Source organism: Micropterus dolomieu, linkage group LG23 (assembly GCF_021292245.1).
Source record: "Micropterus dolomieu isolate WLL.071019.BEF.003 ecotype Adirondacks linkage group LG23, ASM2129224v1, whole genome shotgun sequence".
Taxonomy (NCBI): Eukaryota; Metazoa; Chordata; class Actinopteri; order Centrarchiformes; family Centrarchidae; genus Micropterus; species Micropterus dolomieu.
Genome location: NC_060172.1, coordinates 31,167,509 through 31,183,891, shown reverse-complemented (window position 1 = coordinate 31,183,891; position 16,383 = coordinate 31,167,509). Strand labels below are relative to the sequence as shown.

At 41.7% G+C, this 16,383-nt stretch overlaps 2 protein-coding genes across 4 annotated transcripts in view; one reads left to right on the top strand and one right to left on the bottom strand.

Annotated features, from left to right (window-relative positions):
- Positions 1-7,556, top strand: part of b3gat1b (beta-1,3-glucuronyltransferase 1 (glucuronosyltransferase P) b) — a 23,076-nt gene extending 15,520 nt beyond the window's left edge. For 2 of the 3 annotated variants that reach the window (XM_046041058.1, XM_046041056.1), the window contains 6 exons: positions 2,633-2,698; positions 3,539-3,681; positions 3,996-4,507; positions 4,696-4,992; positions 5,307-5,398; positions 6,391-7,556. In XM_046041058.1, the coding sequence (XP_045897014.1) occupies positions 3,570-3,681; positions 3,996-4,507; positions 4,696-4,992; positions 5,307-5,393 (1,008 nt within the window). In that variant the 5' untranslated portion in view covers positions 2,633-2,698; positions 3,539-3,569 and the 3' untranslated portion in view covers positions 5,394-5,398; positions 6,391-7,556. Of the gene's footprint in view, positions 1-1,670; positions 1,728-2,581; positions 2,699-3,538; positions 3,682-3,995; positions 4,508-4,695; positions 4,993-5,306; positions 5,399-6,390 lie in introns of those variants that run through there. The other variant, XM_046041057.1, reaches the window with a different exon arrangement.
- LOC123963934 (beta-galactosidase-1-like protein 2) lies at positions 7,088-16,269 on the bottom strand. The gene is made up of 18 exons (XM_046041055.1): positions 16,148-16,269; positions 15,336-15,521; positions 15,192-15,260; positions 14,601-14,696; positions 14,097-14,205; positions 13,906-13,998; positions 13,693-13,774; positions 13,512-13,576; positions 13,295-13,379; positions 11,597-11,734; positions 10,765-10,874; positions 10,509-10,655; positions 9,710-9,781; positions 9,502-9,580; positions 9,315-9,402; positions 9,117-9,228; positions 8,890-9,006; positions 7,088-8,124 (listed from the first exon to the last, which is right to left on the bottom strand). Exons 1-18 carry the CDS (start codon positions 16,237-16,239, stop codon positions 8,038-8,040), a joined length of 1,827 nt encoding a protein of 608 aa, XP_045897011.1. The 5' UTR covers positions 16,240-16,269; the 3' UTR covers positions 7,088-8,037.
- Positions 16,270-16,383: the final 114 nt, after the last annotated feature.

Sequence of the window (16,383 nt, the reverse complement as noted above, 5' to 3'; positions counted from 1 at the left end):
CTCAACTACAGCATGGTGGACAAGGAGCAGCACTTTTAGGCTTTTTGACCCTCAGCCTATGAAGGAAGTGTAGCTGCTGTTTGACCCAACTACAGACACCCGTGTGAGTTTGTGGTTGCTGTGTATGCCTAGGTATCTGTAAGAGTTCTTGTCATGAACCTGTGAGTGGTCTCCTATGAATGTGGGGTCGAAAACCATGTCCTCTGTTTTCTTATGGTTGTATGAAAACCACCAATCATGTAATTCATTGGTATAGAGGGTGAACAGGACTTGGGAGGCGCCGGTGTTGATGGTCAAGAGTTCAGACAAGGTCTTGTTCACCCTAACCTGCTGGGTGCGGCTGGTCAGAAATCAGTGGTACTACTTAATAATGAAGGGGTTGAAATTCATTTTCTGCAGTGTTTTCAGGAGAACATGAGGCTGCAGGGTGTTAAAGGCTGAATTGAAGTCTACAAACTCAACGATTTTCAACATGTTTAGTCACTAAGTGCAGTATACCGTTGGTTGCATCATCAGTGCCTCTCTGGTGTGTGCATGTAAACTGGTAGGCATCTAGCTTTGGGGCTACATCCAGCTGTAGCTTACTCACCACGAGCTTCTTTAAAAAATCATTAATTCCCCTGTGGACAGGGTTTGTGAGGGATAGGTGCGATGATTGCCTTTTTTCATTGTATTGGTATAGTATGAGAATATAGGGAGGCTGGGAAATCAGGCACCAGGCAGGTGCCAGTTCATCTGCATTTGCCATCTGGACCTGTGGCCTTGTTGACATTGTTTTGCCTAAGGACCTTGCTTATAAAACCATACAGCTCATTTGCTTCAGCCAGTTCATCCACAACATGCAAAGATTCATTTGTGGGTTTTATGTTTGGGCAGTTCACATCGCGTCCCATAGTCTTTTTGAGTTCATAGTCTGGAGGTTTTCCTCCCTTGCTTCTTTGAGCCTCTGGCTCAACTGTGTTTGTATGTTTTTAGTTGTAGGTGGTACCTGTTAATACAGTCCTTCACCTCCTCCACAAAATTGTATTTAATCTGTGGTAACTTCTGTGGCATTCTTCAGGTTCAGCTCTCCAGACAACACACCCCAGTCTGTGCATAAAAAGCAAGCTTTTCAGTGTTTCTATGCCCTGATAGAATTAACCATGTGTTTACTGCTCTTTAGGGCTGTCTTGTATGTGGGGATCAGATTAACAGTGTTATGGTCAGAATTAGACAGAGGTGTTTTAGCTGTGGCTGGGTCTACATCTTTTACATTATCATAGCACTTGTCTAAAATCCTATTCTTCTTGGTATCAAATTTAATATACTGTTCAAAACCTGGCAATGCAGTGTTTAAGTTGTAATGATTGAGATCTCCTAATCGAGGCATTTGGGGTGCGCTGTAGTTGTTCATGAACACAGTCTGCCACCTGTGTTGCAGTCCTCTAAGCATTACCATTGGGGGTCACATAAACAGTGCAAATGAGGATATTACAAAACTTATGGGTTAGGTAGAACAGCCTGAGACTTACATTTCTACATCAGGGTTACATATTTTGTCCCAGACTCTGCTTGTACATTAACGACATGCGGTGGTGTCTGCACTACATGTCTTTAATGTACAAGCACAGCCCGCTCCCTTTGCTTTTCTCAGACAGCTCCCTTCTGTCATAGCCAATGTGTGAGATCCCCACAATTCCAACAAGACAGACTGGAAGCGTCCAAGTGGAACCAAATTTGGATAGCAGGTGCACATATTAACCCCCCCCCCCACACACACACACACACACACACACACATTTAGATCGTTGTTTTATCAGAAAATGTGAATATGTAGATGAGAGTACATTCCAAACTGTTGGTTGCCTTCAGCCATGACACAACAGAGCGAGTCATCAACATGATGTGTGCATAGATAATTAGCTTGTCTATATCAATGACATGCTGTTTAAACATGACCCTATTAAACCTATCCTGATGTGTTAATTAGCGAGCAAAACCTTTGATCTCAGACTGGGGTTGATCCTTTTTAATCAAGGATTAATTATGCCTAAAGACTTGTGATTAACCAGCAGAGTTATGAAGAAACTCCTGAAGAGAAGGACACAGAGTGGTTGGAGCCTGTATTATTGTGATCACAGATATCTGTGGTGTACATTGAAGACTACAGCGCTTCTGAACAGTTAAACAAAAGTAAAATGAGAGAGCTAGGTGTGAACACGTACTGACATATTGTACCAAGTAAAAACTGCCTGGCTGTAAATTGGCTGAAACAAACTACATAAATTACCTTTGGTAATGAATCATACCAAAGGCATACAAATAATGGAGATGAAAGAGTATTTTATGCTTCCACTTTGAATATAAAACATTTGCCCCACATATTTTGCGTGACTGTAGGGACCCAATTATAGACTCATCAGTGTTCCCAATTTATAGTATTCCAAGTGACCTCAATTACAGACTAAGCATTTTGCACACCAGGAAGGTCACATGACCAAGAGACCAATTGACAAACCGTTGTTACATATCTGCATAGCTATACATGACAGGCTGTCAAACAGATTATGATCCTAATCCTACGTATGTCTTCTCTTTGCAGGGATAGTCGATTGAACTGAACCATAAATTCACACAGTCTGCTTTTCTCTAGGACTCTTTATACAGAGCCTACAGAATCAGTCCCTGAAATGACCGTGTTTGTTGGCTATAAACATAGGTAAGATATTATGGTTTGCATTTACATAGCGGCTTTTATCGAAAACACCGTACACAGGGGAAATTAGAAATAAAGGTATGTCTGTAATATAAGCCCATATACAGGCCCGACTTTCTCTCCCACTGAGGAAATCCATTCTATTTGAGAATTTGCTGTTTGTAAATAACATAGAGCATCTTCATTATATCAGGGTAACTTAAGGTTTAACCTACAAAAGAGTAAATTCATAAAGTCTACATCATGTCAACTGACATAGACATAGAGGTAGGGAGGGGCCTGACCCTTTCAGCCACAGTGTAGCCCTCTTCAAATCATTGGCTCAAATGTTCTCTTAATATGCCAGTATGCTTTCAAATAAGACAAAAAGAAAGCTCAGAGCATTTTCTGACCTATTTTCTGTGGTGCAGCAGATCTAGCAGGCTGAGACTGCTCCCTCCATGTAGTTTGAGCCTTGCAGCTACAGTATGTTGATTTTCAATAGAGGGCCACAATCCATGGACTTGAAAATGCAATTGGCCATTAGACTGGAAAACTCAAAGCAATGAGTGCTTCATTTGAAAACTCTAAATGGAGTCTGGTGAAAGACACTTTGGAATTTCTCCACCCATGCATGTCTCTCTGCCTGACAGCTAAAACATTCTTTAGCAGTCTGTAAGAATTACAAATTTGGAATAAGATCCCTTAACATAACAACAACAAATAAAATGCCTTAAATGTAATTTATTTAATTGAATAAATAAAAAACAAATTGTATACAGTATGACTCTGACAACATTTTATACGCTATGGTTCTCTGGTTTTTATGATTGTGGACCATATCATGTGTTACATGCCTTGCAGGTAGTGACATGACTCAGGCGTGACCCTGGAGATGCCGAAGAGAAGAGACATCGTCGCCATTGTGTTGATCGTGTTGCCTTGGACATTGCTCATCACTGTTTGGCACCAGAGCACAATCACTCCTCTGCTTGCTATTCAAAAGGGTAAGGGTATAATTACTCAAGAGTCTGTGTTGATGTTTTGAGTGAACATTTATCCCATTTATAGTTTTCTTACTCTATCGGTATGTTCGAACCTAAGGACTTGATAAAATGCCATGAAGTCAGGGCAAACGGCTGTGTACTTACATGATAATAGTTTAGCATCAAATTCTCTCAAAATTTCAGTCCACACTCATAGGCCCAAAACCATTCAAGAAACACAAATCTGAATACACAATGGATTCATGTAGCACAAGCTCCAATCTGTATTTGACAGCACACAGAGGCTCACTGAAATCTTTTCCCCTCCTGGCCAGATGATAGACGTGATGGTCGCTCCAATTCCAGGAATACTTTCGCTTTCAAGGAGTCCTGCTCACTTCAGAACCGGGACATCGTGGAGGTGGTGCGGACTGAGTATGTCTACAGCCGTCCCCCGCCCTGGTCTGACATCCTTCCCACCATCCACGTCATCACTCCCACCTACAGCCGGCCGGTGCAGAAGGCAGAGCTGACACGCCTGGCCAACACCTTGCTGCACGTGCCCAACCTGCACTGGATCCTGGTGGAGGACTCCCAGAGGAGGACCACTCTGGTCAGCCATCTGCTCCAGGAGTCGGGACTCAACTACACCCACCTGAACGTGGAGACGCCTAGGAATTATAAGGTACGCGGGGACACTAGGGACCCACGAATACCTCGAGGTACCATACAGAGGAACCTGGCCCTGCGGTGGCTCCGGGAGACATCCAGCGTAAACAACAGCCAGCCTGGGATTGTCTACTTTGCAGATGATGACAACACATACAGTCTGGAGCTGTTTGAGGAGGTAAGAAGATATACTGGAATGCAAAATCATGCATGACATAGATCTGAATCTACGAGTACAATGTCTCCTACTCATCCTTATACAAACTTCTTACTTGTGTGTCATAGCTAAATGTATGGAATTTATGGCATTTATGGAACTGAAATTAACTCAGTGAGTGACTTGTGTTTTGTGTTTTCAACTACCAGATGCGTACCACCAAAAAAGTGTCCGTGTGGCCTGTGGCCTTTGTGGGTGGCCTACGGTATGAGTCTCCTAAAGTAAACACCTTGGGCAAGGTGTATGGCTGGAAGACTGTCTTCGACCCACACCGGCCCTTTGCCATCGACATGGCTGGGTTTGCAGTGAACCTGCGCCTCGTTCTGTCTAAACCTCAGGCTTATTTCAAGTTACGTGGGGTGAAGGGAGGTTACCAGGAGAGCAGTTTATTAAAGGAGCTGGTCACTCTCAGCGATTTGGAGCCTAAAGCTGCTAACTGCACTAAGGTATGAAAGGGGACTCTGTGCATGTTTGAAATGTTGTGTGACCCATGTGACTTGGCTTCTGTAAATGCTTCTAGTGTAAGAAAATGTGTAATCCTTGGTTGTCATAACAATTTGTTCTTAAAGTCAGTAAACTGTCAGCTTACAGCTAATTATTTATGCTTACAGCTCATTTAAAATATACTCTAGACATTGTGTAGCAGGTATGATGTAGTATATTACTACTGCACAACATTATGACCCAACATTTCTGTTTTAGTGTTTCATCATATTAACTATATTCCTGCTCTTCTCCATCCCTTTCTTCTTTCCCGCAGGTTTTAGTATGGCACACACGGACAGAGAAGCCTGTGCTGGTAAATGAGGGCAAGAAAGGATTTACAGACTCTAATGTAGAGATCTGACACAGGTAATAGCAGAGATTTAGAAATGCAAATTACTGCATTTACACACTGTGATTATTTTGGGGGATGGGCCAAAGTGGAGCATCTCAGCACATAGTACGTGCACCATAAGATATGGACCTCACTTGAAATAGATCTCTGACTTCTTCAAAACATGTTTAAAGAATTGTCTCCTGCAGAGGAAAAAAAATTGCTTTGGTTATTACAAATATATTTAGCCACAGTAGGGCTCTTGGTTATGTTGGTCAGTCAGTCAGTCTGCCACTTGGACTGAATATCTCTAAAATTATTGATTGGATTGCCATAAACTTTTTAACAGAACACTCATGGTCTCCAGCGGATAAACCCTGACCTTTCATTTAGCACCACAGTTGTGGATGGATTTGAACATATATCTATGGTGCCCTGAGATGAAGCCTGATGATTTGAATGATGCCTGAATTTACATCTAGTGCCACCAGCTTCTCAAGGTTTTCACTAATCAAGAGAAATATCTCTTTATCTACTGGATTGATTGGCGGGATAGACTGAAAATTGTTTACAAGCTCATGGTGCCCAGAGAATAAATCATAATGACAATGGTGACATTTTTGTTTTTTAGTGAAATGTCTCAACAACTGTTGGATGGATTGCCATGAAATAGAGATGTTCATGTCCCCCTCAAGATAAATTGTGATAACTTTGGTGATCCTGTGACTTTGGTTTATGGTCAAATACAGTACCTGCAAAACTAATGACATTTCCATCAGCCTCAATTGAACTTTGTGTTTAGTACTAATTAGCAATTGTTGCATGCTTTTTGATGGTGAACATGGCGAACAGTATACCTGCTTAGGATAGCAGCATGTTTGCATTACCATTGTGAGCCCGTTTAGATCATAGAGGCCGGACACTCAAGCGTAACTCTCAGTCTTGTTCATAAAAGTGACACTTTTTTTCAATTTGCATCTTGTTTCCTTGTTTGTCTGTGTTAAGTGTAAAATTGTTCTCATTTCAGGGGAGGCATTTATCCATGGGATTCTACCTGGATTCAAACCAACCTCAGAGCTCCTTAAAGCATTAGCCAGGGTCAACAAAATGATCACAGCACAGTAGCTGTAATTCACCACAGCTTAGTAATGGAGGCGCACCTGTCCATGCCAGGAGACAGCACTAGCCGTGTGCGTGAACTGACCACAGAATATCAAAGCACAACTGCACAAAAACAAGCCGGCCTGCTCTGCTCGGAGCATTGGCTGATGCGAGACACTGGTAGGAGTTGCCAAAAGAAGCTTGCTTGCTGAGGTCTCCTCGGAGAGCTGAGACAAAGGATGTTATGCGATTTGAACCGCAGGAAGAGATGGCACTGCAAGCAATAAAGAGCCCTCTGAGCCTAGACAACGCCAGCCAACCATCCAATCAGCATTAAATAGGGCCCTTTTGTTCTGAGGCGAGCTGGCTGTCGGGCACAGGGCTGCACAGAGGAATAAAAGGGGTCCTTGTCTTAAGTGAGTCAGCACTGACTGACAGACTGCACTGAGGGGAGCTGAGCCCCCCTCCACCCATGTACTGTACAACACTGAACTGTTTAGATAACATCCTGAACCTAGCACTAATTAGGAGTCATGTTACTCCTTAACACACATGCTCAGCCATCACGCTGCACATGATGAGCACACATACACACGTGCACTCAAAAAAACATGGAGCAATGATTTATTACAGTGTAACAGTGAAGTCCTCTCTTACAGTCATTTACTGTATTTATTCCTGCTGTAACACTATTGAGGTCTACTCATATTTAAGAGAAGTATTCCTAAGGGCCTGTCCACTTCTCAGGCTTCTTCATAAGCTAATTATGATCCAACTGAGTGAACTGAAGGTTTCTCAGCAGAATTATTTATTGTTTCAGAGTCACTGGTACTATTCACTTGTAAGTTGTGAGCTATGCTCATGTGAGTCAATGGGACATGAAGCCATTACTCTAAAAATCGGATGCGCATCCTTTCAAATAGCTGTATTACACAATCTTAATTATTCCCACCATGGATGGCTGGCATGCAAGTGATGATTTCATACCCCATTGACTTGCAGTGGCACTGCTAATGTTCACTGACTCTGTGCCTGTGAAGACTTTGGTCATTTATTGATGTGACACACATCAATAAACAACCCTTAACTTAAGGATTGTTGCACACAATGCTGCTTGTGTTTCATGTGAAGGTTTTTCACATCACTCCTGCTTCAGTTCAGATTGTCCCATGGCCTTTTGTTTTATAGGCAAAAATGTGTCCATTTCAATAACTGCTACCCGACACGTTCTGCGGAACATTCACACAAGCAATACAAATCTATCAACAATATCAAATACAGCTGCCATCCCCAAACAGCAATCATTACTCTTTAACTGGAAATCCATGAACAAGAGGATATACCTGGTAATTCTGCTTTATGTGTAAAGAGTCACTGTAACTAAAGGTACTGAATGTACATAGGTATAAAATGCTGCCATACAAACAAGCCTCTCTCTGTTTTTAAGATATTATATTCGAGAATGACCATATTAACAACATTAATATCCCTGAATTTGAAGGTTCAACCTAATTGTTGTAAATATTTAAGACACAAGATACACAAAAAATCCCCATACAGGCGGTGATGACAGTCACTGGATGTCTGCTGCCATGCCAAGATCAGGCGTCTCCTCAAAGAGGACCTTGTAGTCACCCTCCTGCTCCTCAAACACAATTACCTTTTTAGAGTTAAACAGAAAAAGTGAGAGAGAAAGAATAGAGAGTTAGAGCTTTGAGACTTGACTTTGCTGTGTTTTCACACTTTGAAAATGTAAAATTAATCATTTAAGTCCATTACAATGCCTGGGATTTTGTTTCTTCTGTAAATAGAATAGTATGGTGAAAATTGCTATTTGTTTTCTTGCCAAGAGTGAGTTGAGAAGATCAATACCACTCTCATGTCTGTACACTAAAAATGAAGATATAGCCAGCAACCAGGTATCTTAGCTTAGCACAATGACTGGGAAAAGGGAGTAACGGCTAGCCTGGCTCTGTCTAAAGATTAAAAATAATATGCCTGCCAGCTCTTCTAAAGCTCAATATTTCACAATGTGCTATGTACAAGGTAGGTTGTACAACCGGTTGTAAAGTGAAATTAAGTTTGTAACTCCCTTCTGCTACGTAGCAGACAATATACAGTAATACAAAAACAATCATAAAAATGGTAGACAGAAATAAACTATACTCATTGGAGCAGTGGAAAAGCCGCTCTGCAGTCTGGTGGTGCAGCAGAAGAAACTTCTGTCTCTGCCAGAAGGCAGCAGGATGAACAGGCTGTGGCTGGCTGGATACTGTCCTTTAATATCCTTTGGGCTCTGCATATGTCTTGTGTGTCTAGTGGAATCAATCTTTTCATATAACTCTCGGAAAGAAAACAACTAAGCGTATTTCCTATAATATCAAACCATTTCTCTAACGAATGCTGGTATCATACACAGCTGTACCTGGTTGACTCCGCTGTTGAGGAAGGGACCAGGGAGGTAGAGAGTCTGCTGGGGGCCAATTGACCAGTAGCGGCCCAGATTCAGCCCGTTAATAAAAACAACACCTTTCTCCCAGCCCTGTGGACCCACAGAAAATTGCAGGGCTTCACAATGTATACAGAAAAGATTTCTCATACAAACACACATGCACAAAAAATGTACATAACAATACGTTTCATGTCACTTACTGGCAACTTCACAAATGTGTCACTTGGATACCCGAATGCAAACAGCCTCCCCATGAAAAATCCAGGGAAGCTGGGAGTTTCAGGGAGAGTTTTCCAGGGTGCCTGATAAAGACTGAAATGAGGGATCCACTTCAAATACACTATTACATCAGAATGAAAGTGATATGCAGCGCTTTAAATTCAATAACGCGTACAAACCTATCAATAAAGCTGGGTTTCATATCAAGGCTGTATATTGTAAAATCCCGCAAGGGGATATTGTTTAATAAAACGTCTCCCACAAGGCCTGCAAGAACACAAATCAAAATTGGCTTGTATACTACACACTGACTCCTTGAGTGATTTAATAGCACGCATAGCAATGAACATACTGTCTGTCGATCACCTTTGTGTTGTTTGTCAAGGTCCTTTCCCTGATGAACTCGTCCACAGTTTTCCACCAATAAACTCAAGGTACGCTGTCCCTGTAGGGATTGATTGCTTTTATGTCTTTTGCAAGTTTTAACAGTCAACACTTCAGCATCCATCACATCAGATAACTGAGAATGACGTTTATTGGACATTTGCCTTCGTTGTCCAACTTGATGCCATACCTTACCATCAGGAACCGCCAGCTCCCGGCTTTGGCGCTTGAAAAGGCCAATGTAGCTTCTGTCTACAAACACCTTGGAGGAAAAATATTGCTGTCAAATAAGTTACGTTATAGTACACAACACATAAACTCTGCTTCACTGAAAGATCTGTCATCACCTCTACACAACATACATATGCTGTATCTCCTGATACTGGTAAATACACTTATTCGCTTTCTTGCTGAGAGTTAGATGAGTAGAGTGATACTACTCTCACACCTGTCCTTTAAATATGAAGCTCCAGCAGACAGGTAGCTTAGCATAAAGACTGGAAACAGGGGGCAACAGCTAGCCTGACACTGTATATCAAATCTTATATCTGATGTCTCACACTGATAAGAAGTTTCCAGGAAGTCAGTGTGCCTGGCCGAGAAATTCTCCCTCATAAAACCACAACTTGTCAGTCCATGTTTTTGTGTGGAATAAACAAATAAGATATATTATAACATAATTGGTGAGCTTACGAGATTGCTGGTAGGCAAATTGTTTACCTTTGGACAGACCCAAACTAGCTGTTTTCCTCTTCCTCTTCCATTCTTAGCAAAGCTAAACAGCTGCTGGCTCTAGCGTTATATTTTGCACACAGATTTGAGATTTGTATATATTTTCCCGTTTAACTCGCAGCAAGATAGCATATTTGCCAAAATGTGAGACTTTTCCTTCAAGTTTAATTTCAATCAGTGATCATGATGGCAACCTATCCATACCACATAAGGTCAGATCATTTAAGACCATGCCATCATGGATAACAAGAACTCACTAGGGCACGGTCTCGGACATTGTCTCCAGACTTCAATAATCCTCCTCTGGTGATGGTAGTCTCATAGAGCGTGTATCCATAGGACTGGCCATTCCTGTTGTTCACAGGTAGATTCTCCATGTTTACTGGCTTGAGAGACTTAAATGGCTGCAGAACATTGAAAGAAAACAATTGACCTCATTGACTGAAAAGTTAAATTCTTTTCATTACACGTACATTACATAATATGCAACAGATAATCTTACATAAAACATACTCCCTCAGTGAAGCTCAACGCATCCCATAAGGACAGGTGCTGGTACATGACGGCTGGTTCATAAGCCTCCCTGTAATGCAGGGCCGGCATGTCAGGGAAACTGTCTCCTCCTGCACAGAAAGATTAAAGATCAGGCAATGAGGTCCGTCACGGCATGTTTTCACATACTTAATTCTCATTCAAGTTTAGTGTTTAACTTAGCCTACTGTTGAATCGAGAAAGTAAATCCCTGAGGAGATGGTACTTTGGAGTGTACTCCCCAGCTTCAGACAAAGGAGCATCATAATCTGAAAAACATGGTAGTCATGTGCTGCCACCTGCTGGTGTTCCGGTCGGGCCACACTGTCTACCTGAGCAGCGCATGTGCGTCGCGGAGCCTTTTTCTATGCATTTCGGCGCCCATGTTAACAGATTAGAGCCGCCACACAGCTCGCGGCGAGTCTATGATGTCTATGATGAAGCGGATCCGTTTCAGATTAAAAGGCCCTCGAGCGTTTCTGTGCACATAATCCCTGAATTTGTTAACAAGGACTTTATTGTGTTGTATTTATCAACGGGAAACTGGATGTAGAAAGAGAGGGCTGGCAGTAGTAGCGCCGCAGCAGCCTGTCGGTGTGGACACTGCGGGCCGCAGAAGTTTACGCACAGGTAAAGGTAGGCAGTGTGGCCCAAGAGTTAAGGTCATTGCTGTTCTGGAGACACAAAGAACAAGAACATATCCTCTAGCTCTAACATGGCAGTGCTTCATCATTCATCATCACGCCTTGTACATTTGGATTAAAGACACCACTAGTTTGTATATGACAGAGAGCACATGACTAATGGAACCAACCATAGCTGGGGACCAGTGCTTTGTAGGAAGGATCAGCCAGTGCTCCGCTCATGAAGCCAAAACTGGAGCCTCCGTGGAACATGTAGAGGTTGACAGACATGCCTCGCCTCAGAATTTCCCTCACAGCAGACACCATATCTGAAGAGAAGTACATGTTCATTGTAAACTATAGTACTCAAGACCGGTCTTGGTCTTGAGACCACTTTTTGATGGTCTTGTCTCGGTCTCAGACATTGAGGACTATGGATTTTATTTCAAGACCAGTCAAGACCATAACTTTGGGAATATCCATGAATTGCTTTTGCATTGTCTGATTTATTTGTTCCATCATAACCTTGATTGGATGTAAAACGTATTGTTTCAAATGCAACCAATAACCCTAATTAAAAATGTGTTGTTCCTGTTAATGACTGTCCCCCCCCTACCTGTGATGGTAAGCATGGAAAATGTGTGTTGGATAAAGATGCTTAAGTTGATTTCAGCTCTTAGTGTTTGTATGTGGGTGTTTTAATGGGAAAGTGGATCTTTCAGATCAGTTTGAGAAGTACCTATGATCTCGTTCCACATTTTATTGTGTGTCATGTAATGTGGGGGAACTGGTCTTGGACTTGACTTGGTCTTGCCCTCCTTCGGTCTTGGTCTCGACTTGGTCTCAGGCCCTAAAAGTCTTGGTCTTGACTACAACACTATTGTAAACATCCATGCAACAGGGAAATCATAATAATGCACACACATTTAATCAAGCCATTGAAACCATTTTGACCTTCTGCTGATTTGACTTTCAGAATTTGCACTTTCATTTGCATTGGTGTCGTTCATCATGCAAAAAGCAAAGCGGTGGGGAAATCTATATAGGCGTCTCAAACACACTGAGAGAGACAGCCTTTGTTTACAGTTAACAGTGACTTGAGATTAGCAGGTAAAATTAAAAGAAATACTTTAAGAAGAGATGTCTGTCGCCTACTGAATGACAAAGGACAGAAAGTAAGTTGACCTCACCAACATGTGTTTTTCAAAGCTGATACCAGTATTTCTTAAGTAAATCTGCAGCAAGTTTCAAGAAGAATTAATAACCCTATATAATAATTTTAAAAATGTGATCATTGTGATTGGATCCAAGAAGTAGGCTGAAGATTTCTTACCCTCTAAGAAAGTCTTATGAGGGTCTAACAGGAAATAAAGGTCCAATGTCCTGGCATAACATATTAGTTCTATTTTTGTCTAATTTGATACAAAGTACGTCTTATTAGTACACCATAAAATAAAGTATAACCTTATTTTCCCCAGGAAACCACATTAACATCAAAATATTTTTTTATATGTGAAATGTGCTTGGCCACCTACACAATAGTAATAAAGATTGGGATACATTACAGCCTTTATGTGAAGAAAGCATGAAAAAAAGCAATATAAATGAAAAATTAATTGCAGTTTTCAAAAAGCTGTGATCAGAGGAACCTCCATCAAATTTTCTGCAAATATCTGTAATTAAGAAAGTATCCCTACATATGCAATAAAAGTTTGTTTTTCATTTACACCTTTATGAGATATTTGATGGTGAGGAGACATGAAATGAAGGAAGAGAGAAAGGGGTACATCATGCAACAAAGGCTCATGGCTCGAATCAAACCCAGGGTGGTGCAGTTATATTGGTATGTGCCTTAACCATTCGGCTACCAGGCTGAGAATCTCCCTTACCCTCTGGGGGAAGCACATGATGGAGGTCACCCCACACATCATACCAGCCGGTCCAGTAGTCCATCACCATGGTAGGGCTGTTGGGCTGACAAACAGCGCAGAAAAAAGGCCCACACTATCAGCTGACAGAGCTCAATGTCCAGTGTTTCATTAACTGTTTATACTTGATGTCCTTAGTGACAGACAGTGAAATGATGTGGAAAGGTAAGATACACACCTGGATAGCATTCAGATCCTGGATGTCTCTCTGATTTAGCTTCTGCAGCTTTATTGATCTGATAACTACAAGATTGGAGATCACAATGTAAGCTGTGTGTGTGTGTGTGTGTGTGTGTGTGTGTGTGTGTGTGTGTGTGTGTGTCTGTGTGTGCGTGTGTGTGTGTATTAATATACTGTACCTCCATCCACACCCCCTGACTTTAACGTGTTGTGGCTGTCTGATGTGAGTAACAGCTCACTGATCCCTCTGGACTGTAAAGCCTTTCAAAACAAAACAGAATATTACAACAGAAGGTATGGACATCATCAGATTAATCCATTAGCTTAATATCAATCTCTCCTTGTATGTTTACTGTAGGGGGCATTTTAATTAAGCAAGCCTACCACATTACCTCTTTAATAAAAAGCATGTAACTTTCATCCTTTGCAAAGGATCCATACTCGTTTTCAACTTGCACTGCAATAATGGGACCACCTTTCTTGAACTAGGAGACACAAACAAAACATTTTATTTTAAGGATGACAAGGCAAATGAAGTGGAGCTACAACAAACTTGTTTCCAGCTATAGTGACAAAATGCAACCTGCAGTGGAACCACTTTTGGTATAAGTTTGTCAAAATAAGTATTGACAGCCTGAGTAAAGCCTGGGTATGTCGTCCTCAGTCTCATGCTGCCATCGCTGAGGAGCCAGCTGCAAAGAGACAGACAAAAAGATGCTTATCATGACTGAAGCCACAGAGCTGCAAGAACAACGGAGGCACAGTAAGTCTAAAATACTGGACAAAGCTTCACACACTGACCAAATCTTCCCTTACAGCAAGATGGGACTTTTTTACCCTTATTTCACTCAACAAAAAAGTGGCACTTTGTGGTTCAGATCAAGTGGCTTTTTTGCTGTCGGGGAAAATTCATTTACTTGAAACTTCATTTCATTTATTCAGGGATATAAACCAGTCAGAGCTCGTTAAATGAAAGCATTGGAGAAGTTTGAATCTACATCCCACTTTCACAAATACACAGAACATTGGGAATCATGTATACATTTTTTTTTCTCAAATAGTTATAAGCAAAGTTTACTAGCACTACCTTGGCAGTCCTCCTAGGTCCAGCTCAGAGGAAATGTATGGCCCAGGACGTAAAATCACCCACAATCCCAATTCAGCAGCAAGATTGACGTAGGATCTGAAACCCAGACGGAGAAGACAATCAATAAGCATTTTCTATATGCACAAACACAAAGTTTAGACCTTGAGTGAGGTCACATATCTCCTTGTTTGAGGAGTGTGAAATGTCCCTGGCAACAGTAGCGGCTGAGGCGTCACATCCCTCCTCACTTATCACCGCTGTGTTGTTAATTGCTCGCTAAGTTGCTGTTGTCGGGGAGATGCCGCTGTCGTCAGATGGGACCTCTCTGTCTGTAGCCTCTCCCCTGAGCACTGGGGCTTTGATGATGAGAAGAGAAGGGGAGTATTCCCAACATGCCATAGAGCAAGTAATATTGTTATAACAGCTATAGAGGTGGGGCAAGGTGTTTTCATTCTTAATTTGGACATTTTTCAGTTGCTGATGCGGTTTATTGAGAGCATTGGCTGCACTCACATAAGCAACAAACTGTATGGTGAATAATTATCGGTGTGTTTTGCATTCAGGTAAAGGAAGAGTCACACTACTCCTTACTCTAAATCCAGCTGTGTGTGGAAGTTGAAAACCCCTCTCTCTGGCTGGTGCAGACTCCATGGCACATACCTGCGAGGACATTAACAACATTCAACCGGTGACCAGTCTTGAGAAACAAAAACACATCCACAGTAATTTGCCTACGTAGTGAGGGTGTTGATTCCACAGGCCTTCATTTTCATCAGGCGGTCCCTCCAGTAGGCCTTGGGCACACGGAAATAGTGGATGGATCCCCCGAGGATGCGGAAGGGCTCTCCCCCCAGGGTGAACTGGGATGAGTTGGTGCTAAGACCCACCTTCCTGCTCATTCTCCGTCCCCCTGCTGGCATGCTGGAAGAGGAGTTGTGGCTTATTTGTGTCACACTCACATAATATAGCACATAGACTATTGTGCTTTAACAGACCACATGACATGCTTGATTGGAATTTGCAGACATCTTGTGCTGGCAAACCCAACCACAAAGGAGGAAGAACATAATTGAATTTGAGTTTCATTTCAACCTAAATTTTACATAGGTCTATACTTAAGATATATTTATTATTATATATACAGTTACAAGAATTATACACACATATATATATATATATATATATATATATATATATAGTCCTATCTTTCATGCCATAGTTAAAGCTTTTCCGATATTAAACAAATTCTCTAAATTATAATGATTTTTATTGTGAGATAGTAGTGAAATTGTTTCACTACATAGCTTCACCTAATATCATGGCACCAGTATAATATTACTATAGAGATTTCCTGTATTTGTCTGTGACAAGTTCTAGTATAGTATCACACTGTGTCTCTTGCTATATCCCTACAGAAACTTGCGGCATTGCAATGATAATATAGTGGGTCATTAATTGACTGTAATTAGGTATTGCATTAGGTACAACAAGCAGCCTGAAAGTAGCTCTAACTGAAACATGCTGAACAATAGTGAGAACTAACTTACCCGAGATATCTGTACATGATGAAGCCAACAATGCACAGGCAGACAAGTGCACATTTCCTTTTGTGCGAATTTCTTACCCTCAAGACAACCATCGAGAGGATGAGTGATCCCTTTCAGTGACATAGGCAGCCGTCGAGTCAAATTAAGGGCAGCATCTGAGCACAGATACAAGCACGACGCTGGCATGACGAACGCACCGCCTCGTGGGAGTGCCCCTGTGCAGAGCCATGGAAATC

Excerpts from the sequence above, each read along its gene's own strand:
- LOC123963934 (XM_046041055.1), bottom strand. The coding sequence starts at position 16,239 with ATGGTTGTCTTGAGGGTAAGAAATTCGCACAAAAGGAAATGTGCACTT. Across the intron at positions 9,403-9,501 it reads CCTTGACAAACAACACAAAG|GCCTTGTGGGAGACGTTTTA; the intron begins GTGATCGACAGA and ends GTGTTCTTGCAG. Across the intron at positions 9,229-9,314 it reads AAACCCAGCTTTATTGATAG|TCTTTATCAGGCACCCTGGA; the intron begins GTTTGTACGCGT and ends CCCTCATTTCAG.